This window comes from Sardina pilchardus, chromosome 5, assembly GCF_963854185.1.
Source record: "Sardina pilchardus chromosome 5, fSarPil1.1, whole genome shotgun sequence".
Classification (NCBI taxonomy): Eukaryota; Metazoa; Chordata; class Actinopteri; order Clupeiformes; family Clupeidae; genus Sardina; species Sardina pilchardus.
Window position 1 is genome coordinate 20,832,543 of NC_084998.1, and position 10,534 is coordinate 20,843,076.

The window sequence follows — 10,534 nt, forward strand, 5'->3', positions numbered from 1 at the left end:
GCAGCATGGCACTGGGAGAATTGCCTTTGCATAGCTATATAAAACAGTAAATATATATACATGTGTGTGTGTGTGTGTGTGTGTGTGTGTGTAGTGTATAGTTTATATATAAACTATACTATATGCTGTACAGTATATACCTCTATGGTCTGTCATTCACCTGGCAAAGGCTGCTTTTGTATAATTATTAACTGCATTTTCATCCGTATTGATTGGGCTTTACAAGTATTCACATGAAGCGAACAAAGGGTACTGGAAAGCTGAGTATAGAAATGATTGAGAAAGAGAGACCCTGATCTGTCCACAGCAACACTCACAGCCTCAGTCCTGAGAATAACAATGGTGGGACCTCGAAGCCCTATCAAATACCCCCACATACACAGCCTATTCACCGCCATTCTTTCTTTCTCACTTGTTGCTTTCTCTTTTTTTTTTGTCCTTTCCACGATTACAGCCCAGAGCCAGGAACTGAAAGCTCTGGAGGTCAAGTCCAGCTCCACCGAGCAAAAGGTGGAGATACAGGAGGGCGTAGTGGAGGAGCTGAAGGCTGAAGTGGAGGGACTCCAAATAGACACTGGTATAAATGAACTGATGAAACCACTATTAACCGTCGATCCATCCTCACGACTGACACGGAACTTTATACCCAGATAACTGGGTCGTGTTCCTGTCAAGCCATGTCATTTCACTGAAGAGAATGTTTCAGAGTTAAGGCTTCAGCAGAGAGCTTTTCTTTTTATTCTCCAGAATCTTTGAACGTTGCAGCAGGTATTCTTCTTGAGGGAAGAAAATCATGTTCATAGCTTTGCAACAGTGGTGTAAATCTGAAGGCAAATGAACATGATTGAATTTCTCACACATATCACGCATATTTGTGTCCTGTTCCTTTGATTCAGGCTTTTGTTACAGTTGTTTACTTTCCTGAGCCAAAAATGAAAAAAAGTGATTGCAACAAAAGATGCAGACACACACACAAAAAAAAATGAATCAAAACACTGTGAAACACTTTCTCATTGTTCCCAACAAATTACTTTGCTGTTGTATGCCCACAGGCATTTTAACTCCCACAGTAATCACTGCATCCTGCATCTTTTAATCAGAAATGTATCAAAAATCTGTTATTGTTCCCCTTCAAATAATATACCAGAGATAGATCATACTCTCTGAAATACAAATAATAAACTTCGACCCTGAACTTTTACCACGGAAAACTAATGGCGTAATTTCACGGCCCACAGGGAGACCAAAGGTGGCCTTCACGGCGGCTTTGGGTATTTCAGGACGACTGGGACCCTTCAGAACAGAGACAACACTCGTGCATAAGAAGGTCATAGCAAACACTGGCAATGGCTACAACCCAGAAACAGGTACAGTCAATTTAGTGCTATTCTTCCCGTGTGCTGTAGCCTACACCAGACATGTTTACTATGTTTTTTTTACTATATTCAGAATAATGGATGTTGGGATGGGAAATCCCTTAGGAGAATAACTATAATGTTATAGTGGTGGTGAAGGAAATGGCAGTTAAGGTACAAGTTGATGGTGGTATAGTCAATCTATCTTCATGGGACCTCTCATTCGTCTTTGTATCTATTCTCCCTTCTTTCCTCGGTCCTCATTCCCACTGATATACATAAATAATGATGGGGCGGCAACAATGGGATAGTCTATCCAGTGTTAGTTATAGATCAGTGGGAGCGAGCCTGGATGACCGAGGATCGAGGAGAGAGGTTGAGAACGGGCCATGGATTCACATGTTCTGGGTCACCTTCACAGGTATCTTCACTGCGCCAGTGAAGGGCACATACTTCTTCCGGTTCACGGTGGCCAGCGACCAGGGCAAGTACAGCCGAGGCTCCGTCCTCTACAAGAACTCGGAGCAGGTGCTGAGCATCTTCCAGCACGACAAGATCTCCAGCCTGCAGCACTTCTCCAGCGGGGCCAACCTGGAGCTGGAGGAAGGAGACACCGTCTCCCTGCGCCTGCAGAACAACTTCCAGCTCTTCGACGACGAGCACAACCACAACACCTTCAGCGGCTTCCTGCTCTTCCCCATGTAGACGCCTCACTCGGGTTGAATGGCGAGGGCATACGAGAGGAGGAGGTGCTGGAGGAAGAAGAGAGGAAAAGGAGGAGCACATAAGATCATCTTTTATTTGTGACTGAATATCAAAGGTCTATTATGTGCATGTGTATTCCATGCTATTTGATTTTTAATTGAGGCACAGGCAGATATTGGCTGTGAGAGTTTAAAATCGAAGGGACTGAAGTCAGTAAGGAAGCTTAAGATGGAAAGTTGATGTTATTTTGAACACCTTTTTGTCATGAAAGACAAAAATAAAGAATGTAAAATAAAGACACTTGACATTTGAACACGCTTCACCCTTTTTACTTATGTTTCTGTAGATGGTAATAAAACCACATCATATTGTGAGGACGTAAGGAGTAATTATTCATTTTGTATTACTCTGGACCTAAAACAAGGCTGGACACAGAATATGAGTGTGTTTTAGCTGCATTCATGTGCATGCACCACACACCTTGCCACATTACTTTTTGCAAAGCACGTTCAGGTTATACTATATATGATGCACATGTGTTATTGATGAGTGAAGCACAGCAAACGATCAAAATTCCATCTGATGTTGCTGGGGTATGCCTTGTGGTTATGACTGAACGCATACATTTCAGAGGGTAAAAGGGTGAACTACAAACACACTGAAAGAAATGGTTTCAGGGGCTATATATTCTTGGCGATATGCACCTAGCTCAGTAGTTTGTTTTTCGTTTTCCATGGCCTGTAGTGAATTAACACCAAAATTAAACAAAGGCTACAGGAGAATATAAGCCCAGTTATTGACTTGGATTTGTTAGAATGTAGGAAGATGGCTCTTCCATACCCTTATGGGGATGTAACCAGTCGCCAAGCATTGCCACAAATGACTCATTTAAATGATTGAAACTAGCGTTTATTTTTCATGGCTAGTATTGAATTTCAGTATGAACAAATGCAAAATTGTCTTCACCAAACCTGGATAAGAGTCAAGGGGAAAATGATAACGTTGTTAAAATCATTTTTAAAGGACAAAATGAGTGTGGAAACAATTCAATTTTCACTGAATGGATAATACCTAGTGCTCATCCAGTTTTCTTTTAGGCTATTGGCAACGGAGCGTAACATCCAGTGGGTTTTCAACACTCGCTCTCCATTCGACAAAGTGAAGCACTGACCCACCCACGAGGTACAGGAGCCTGTCAAGCAAAAACCGAGTCACATTTTCGTGTAAAGCGCTTTTGTCTTCTTCAAACTGTGAATCAGCTGGATTCTACGCTGGCAATGACCCGACAAGGTACAACGAAGGGGGGGAAACAGGTTAATTACACAAAAGTTGGTGACTGCACGGCAATAATTCTCCACTTGACCAAGCTTGCTCACCCCTCTCCCACAACACCGAGAATGTGACGGTGGGTTGCGCCCCCTCGCTGACGAACCCAGTCAAGCCGGCTTGCCCATGGGATCCTGCCGCCCCAGTGGTGGTCTCAACAACAGTTACATAAACTCCTTTCAGCAAGGAACCCACGGCGTGTAGCTGCAGGAGCGAGCCCAAGTCACTGCGCCAAACACCGGTAACATTACAGTTGCTCGCCTGTGGACCACAATCAGCTGCGTTAATGACGTGTGTTTCTTACATCACTCGGAAGCGTCCTCCTAAATCAACTTTTCTTTAGGCATAGTGACAGCTAGCATCATGAATGAAACACCCAGTTTGATTTAGTAAGCTAAAATACAGACCGTTGCATTCGATTACGCCCCATCAGGGCATTCAAAGTAGGCTACATGAATCAGCTCATTTATAGTTAGGCTACCTTAACACCATACCACGCTTCAGATGGCTCTGTAAGTGAAACGTCTCCAGTAACACAGTGTGTAAGTAAACCTCCAGCACAGAGTGCTACAAGCTGAATCAACTCAACACGAATACTCATCCTGCCCAACTTGTGAACCATGGTGTGCTGCTCGTTTAATACCGTCAGTCAGAGGAATCAGCAAGGACTATTTCAGGTGTGCCAGTGGTCAAATTGGCAATGACTGATTAGCATGTCTGATCATTTAGTGAAGGGAGGCTGACCGTTTTGTAAAAAGTGTGATGAGGTGTAGGTTTAGGTGATGAGAGGAGTAACTTGGCTGACATGGTACTCACTTGATTATTATTATTTAAAAAAAAAAAAAAAAAAAAAAAATGCGAATGCGGGTAATGCGACTTTACCTGCCTATACAAAATTAACAAGCAGACCCATGATGCATCACTTGGGACAGAGGTAGCCTACTATCAAGTTCAGTTGTTCTCTCTTTTCTCTGATGTTTGTGTTTGTCATAGAATCTTTATTCTGTTACACTGTTATCATTACCGATATGCTGCAGTATTTCGATATTGAGAGTTAAGATAATAAAATAATATATAAAACAGTCCTGTTCACTTAATGTACTTATTTTTGTATAATGTAATGAGAATTATTCTGGATCATACTACCATAACATTGAAATAAAGTCATGTTAATTTGTTTCACTATAATACTTTTATCAGAAAATGAAAGTTTCTTAGTCACTAAAATGAAAAATAAATCAATCAAATTAGATAGATCTGTCTAATTTGATTTGTTTCTTTTTCCTTTTAATGACTAAGTAGAATGTGAATTGTGTTGATGTCAGTTTGACAGGCTTCGTGAGATTCACTCAGTGGGTGACTGGCAGATGCATTGTTTATGTCAAGAGAATAGGCTGATGCATGATGGTTGTGGGTTGGCTACAGATTAAAGCTTAATGTTATTAATTATTGTCATTAATAAGTTGCTTTGTTATTTCAAAAGGTGTAAACCTTGTTTAACCTTCCCATGGCTCCAGTCAAGGGCATATCAACATGAGTTGAACACCTTATCTCTTACTGTTGACTCTTTTGACCAGATGTGACTGGTAGACTAAATTCTCCACATTGAATGCATAAAATGGAACAAGTAGGCTGCTGTGTCATTCGAGAAACCTTCTCATGTCAGTATGAGGGCTGAAGGTGTGCTGATCCTGCTGCTCTTCTCTTCATCTCTGGCTGAAGTTAAGAACTCTGATGGTATCGGAAAGAATGTCATCCAGGCAGAACGCAATGGAGAAGTGGAGGTTGTAGATGGGAGCCTGGTTGATGAGCAGTATGTCAGCCAGGGCGATGTTGGGAGAGAGCTGAGGGAACTGCAGGCTGTGGTGAAGAAACTGGGCGAGGTGGTGGTGCGGCACACGATGGGCCTGTCGGCGGCTCAGTCCGAAATGACCGGTTTGGAGGCGCGGATCAGGGCCGGCGAGCTCCAGTCAGACGATCAGCTTGAGCTGGCGGCCGAGCAAACGCTGCGTCTCAACACAGTCGCGTCGGACATGAGAGGAGTGGAGTCCAGAGTGGAGAGCAGCGAGAGGCGGTCAGAGCAGCAGCAGACCACCGTCACCCAGCTGGGCATGAAGCTAGAGGTCGCGCAGATGCAGCTGCAGACCGGCAAGAAAAAGGTGGACAGTCTGCAGGAGGAAAATCAAGGTATTCTCTGAAATTCATTTGTTTTAGAGCTCACATGTATTGTGGACTTGTAGCAGGTATTTTACCCAGTTGTGGAACAAACGTTAAGGTAAAAAAGATGATCAAACTAATTCTGATTCCAGACTTTTAGCCGCTACTAGAAATAGGATCATATGTGATGAATTACTGAGAATGAATTGCTATAAATTACAACGTCTGTAGTAACTATTGCAATTACAGAATTGCCAGAATAAAGATCATTATCTGCTCTGTGCTATCAAAACCTGGATAGAAAGGAGCTCATTATTTGCCAAATGAGATGAGATGCCAATCTTCTCAGAGTGGGAGAAAGAGATCATCATTTTTGATCTTTTGATATTTGAATGCAAGCACTATTTCAAGAAGACTGAAAAAGAAGTCAAAAGTGATACAATCACAGCACTGGTGTTTTCTTTTAATCACTGTGTATACACAATTGTATTAATATAATTGCAGCCATGGAAACCAGGCTGGAAGACAGCGAGCGTCTCCTTAATGAGATGAAGAGAATGTTCGAAGGTAATTTTGATAATGAACCAAAAAATAGTAACAGTAAACAAAACCATCATCAGCTCACAAAACACATGAGCAACATGAATGTGTTTCTTTGCAGTCCAAGCTGCCAACCTGGAAGCCATGGAGATGCGACTGAAAGCAAGTGAAGATGAGGTGGAACAGCTTAAAAGACAGCAGAAAGGTATGGGTTTATTGGTGTCAGAAGTTACAGCGCAAGCACATGGCAAAAGATTGGTTTGGTTGAATAACGATTTCTGCCATTCTGCTACTGTTCCAGCTCAAGAACTCACATTAGAGACCCTGGAACACAAGTCAGACAGTGTGGAGGGTCAAGTGAAACAGCATCAGACAGTAGTGATGGAAATGGATTCTCAGATTGCTATATTAAGGGAAGACAATGCAGGTAAATCATCACACATCGAGAGCCAGAATGATGTAAAACTGTGTTGTTTCTGCACAGTCATTTCAAATGCAATGGTAAATCTGGGCAATCGGTATCGCTGTATTGTAAACAGAGTAGTAGTAGATGTAATGTATTTTGTTGATAATAAGAATAAAATGCAACCACTGAATGATAACAAGAAATCTTGCCTTCCTGATGCAAAAGCCTCCCAAGGGATCTCATTCATTATGAGAATGGCAGGGGTCTCCTTAGAAGCAGCAGGCAGATTATATGCTATTATATACTGTGTGGTCTTTTATAGGTCATGGATGTATTCTTGTGTTATATAAGCTGTTATACTGTTACTTTTGAAATATCAGGATTCTGTTCTCCTATTTATTACAGGCTTGGCGTTGGATGTGGAAGCTGTGGAAAAGAGGTCAAACTCAACTGAGATACTGGTTCAGAAGCAGGAGAGCCAGATGGTGGCCCTGAAGACTGCAGTGGAGAATATAAAGAAGGAAAATGCAGGTAAACACACAAAAACAGAATAGTATCAGAAGACTATGTTGGTCGTGTAGCGATAACTTTGGTTCAGACAACTCCCTACAGTTATACAGTACATGTTCATTGAGCCAGTCAAAATGTGAAAACAGAATGGTTTATCACTGACATGATGATGATGATGATGATGACAATGAATGATAGATGATGGAGATTCAACAAAACAACATTGCACACACAAATGACATGCCAATTACAGTTGTACCATACTATACTTCTACTTCTATCATACTAAACTTCTATTTAGTATGCTATACTACCTTATTTTCTTTTTTAATCAAGACCAAGCTGTTGGACTAGAGGCCATTGATGTGAGATGTGAAGAAACTGAGGGTCGGGTAGAGAAACTACAGGGTGGAATGTTAGAGTTGACCACCAGGATCGAGGATCTGAAAACGGAGAATTCTGGTAAGATGTGAAATCTACATGTTGAATTGACTTAGACAAAAAAATATTTTCTGGTGTCTAAATAAATTCAATTCAAGTCAATAATGAGGAATTGCATCTAATTTCTATTGGAGGATGGCAGTGTAGTTGTATTGACACTGAAACGATGGTGGTGCATGACTCTGCATGACTCTGACTAATACTGTATATTGTAAAAGCTTTATATTTATATTGTAAAAAAAATGTACCCTCCCATATTGTCATGGAGATGTTAGTGTGAGTTTAAAAACATGATCTCGAGAAATAAAAACAATTCAGGACCAGCTTCAGTTCATGGGGTACAAGTCAATGTTGTTGCAGTCATTAGCAGTCTTCTGTTAGTATGGCCAGGCCCCTGTATTGATGAAAATGTCCAAACGTATTACTATTCAAGCTGTATAGACCCACACAGTACACGGATCAGAATGCAACAGTGTTGTTTACCTCATAGAGATTATGTCTCAGATCGTGCCCTTTCTCTAAATTTATTCTTTATTTTTAGCCATTGATTAGAACTGGGGATTGTCAATAACCAAATATGGGCTCATCTGACATTTAGAATTTTACATTTCATTAAGAAATCATCTCTCTCTCTCTCTCTCTCTCTCTCTCTCTTTGTGTGTGTGTGTGTGTGTGTGTGTGTGTGTGTGTGTGTGTGTGTGTGTGTGTGTGTGTGTGTGTGTGTGTGTGTGTGTGTGTGTGTGTGTGTGTGTGTGTGTGTGTGTGTGTGTGTGTGTGTGCGTGCGTGCGTGCGCGCGCGCGCGTGCGCGTGTGTGTGTGCGTGTGTGTGTGCGTGTGTGTGTGTGTGTGTGTATGTATGTGTGTGTGCGTGTGTGTGCGGGGTACGTGTGCACATGTTCTCTTTCTCTCTTGCTCTCTCCTGCTGTCAGCCCAAAGCATGGAATTGGTAGTCCTGCATGACATATCCAACTCCACAGGGACATGGTTAGAGGAACAGCAGGCAGTGCTGGTGCAGGTGAAGTCTACGGTGGAGGCGCTGAAACAAGAGAATTCAGGTAGATAAGAATACATTTCCACAACATGCAGAACTTATTTCCCTCAGCTTTAACGCCAGATTTATTTATTTATTTATTTATAAGGATTGACAGACACTCATTGTTCATCACAGATTTATTGTGTTGAAGTATAACAGTAAGGGAACCAACGTGTTTGATAGTTAATTTATTAACACAACACCAAACATGGAATGGAATCTGTTAATTCCAGTAGGCCTATGCGGCGGTGTACAGGTCAAACCTGACTCTTCTTGGCACTTTTCAATGCACTGGATACCCCTTTAGCATACTTTTCCAATGTGCAGTGCAGTCCTATAGACTTTTGTGAAGCCCAAACATATTGACAAATGAGTGTAAGGGGTACTTACTGCATTGACAATTGACAAGGGCTACATACCAATTATTTCATTGTGCTGGTTTGACACAGTATACCACGATGCTGAGGTAATGCTGTCAGCTTCTTGACTGTATGAGTGAAGATGAAATACAAGCTATGTATTATTTATATATTCACCAGTCAAATCACATACATAGCTAGTATGTTCTTTAGACTATATGCAGTCAGAGAATCGGGGTAGCCTATATGTGTATGTATATATATATTTGTTAAATCAATGTTTTTTTTGTTTGTTTATGGAAATACATTCTAAAAACATGCATCACATAACTTATCACTTGGTTTCCGACTTTGGCCCGTTTTTACATGTAAGCTCAATCCTCTGAGCTCTCAACACTGGGTGAACGATCAGACAGCTTGGAGAGCCAGATGGAAGCACAGGTGACTGCAGTGCACAAACTGAAAGATGAGATGGACGTCTTGAACACAGGGCATGCAGGTGAGAGGAGACTGTATTATGATCGAGCAGCAATTAACACAAAACAAACAATCAGAATAATGAGAGTGTTCATTAGTTGCAATCCAGCCTCATTTCATTTTGTGTAGTGAATATTAAAACCAGCCAATAGATGGCACTATTTAACAAGCAAACAGAGGTATTGCACACAGTGCTACTTTACTCTACCAATGTGCATTCCTAAAGCCAATTAGTAATTTTCCCATTACCTGATATGTAACTTAAGTGCACATTTGGACACAAGTGCATCGCTTTGGACAAAGGCGTCTGCTAAATAAATATAACCATAACCATAAATATATAACCATAACCATAACATTTCATGCACATATATATGAAGAGTTCAGATGCAAAAGCCTCTAAATCCACTTTTTGTCAAAAATGAGATAATGATGGTGAGTGAATGCTCTTCACATAATAGTGTAAGTTACTTCAATAATTTAGCTTCAAACCTCACTAAATACCATTCTCTTCCTGGTCTGAAATATCGATTTGTAGGCGAAACCCTATAGGAGCCTGATACAAAATGCTCATTTAAAAGAAAAGTGGTCAGACGAATTTAGAGGCTTTTGCATCTGAACCCTTCATATATATCTTTATAATATTTTGCCTCCTTTGCACACCTGCTCACAATATTGTTTGTGTACATATATGCACAAGATTTTTGCATGTGTTGAATCATTTATGTGGCTTCTGTGATGGCAGCTCAAGTTCAGGAACTAGGAGCCCTTATAATCAGATCCAATACCACTGAGAATCTGCTGAGCAGTCAGATGAGTTTGGTGACACAGCTGAGGACAGCCGTAGAGGACCTAAAGAAGGAGAGTGCAGGTAAAATGACAATAAACTGCCAGGCCGGGTTTCACAGATTCGTTAAGAAGCTCTTAAGTGCTAAGAACTTTTTAGGAGTGTTCTTAGAACGTTCCTAGAGTGCTCCTAAGAAGTTCTTAGCACTTAAGAGCTTCTTAACGAATCTGGGAAACCCGGCCATGTTGGCATGTTGTTCAACTACTTTATTTTAAGACCATTGGTATTCATAATGGCAGTTGCCAAAAATAACTCGTGCTTTGCGTGATGTGTCTGGTTTTCTTCTCTCAGTAAGTCATGTGAGAAATTAAAGTGTAACTGCACCCCATAACTCCACCCACTTCAAATTTCTGAAAAAGGCTTTCAAAATGGGCGGGA

At 41.2% G+C, this 10,534-nt stretch overlaps 1 protein-coding gene across 1 annotated transcript; it reads right to left on the reverse strand.

Moving 5' to 3' along the window:
• Window positions 1-2,901: 2,901 nt before the first annotated feature.
• Window positions 2,902-4,021, reverse strand: LOC134079573 (avidin-like). Its single transcript, XM_062535666.1, has 4 exons — window positions 3,868-4,021; window positions 3,437-3,647; window positions 3,132-3,252; window positions 2,902-3,031 (listed from the first exon to the last, which is right to left on the reverse strand). Exons 1-4 carry the CDS (start codon window positions 4,006-4,008, stop codon window positions 2,983-2,985), a joined length of 522 nt encoding a protein of 173 aa, XP_062391650.1. The 5' UTR covers window positions 4,009-4,021; the 3' UTR covers window positions 2,902-2,982.
• Window positions 4,022-10,534: the final 6,513 nt, after the last annotated feature.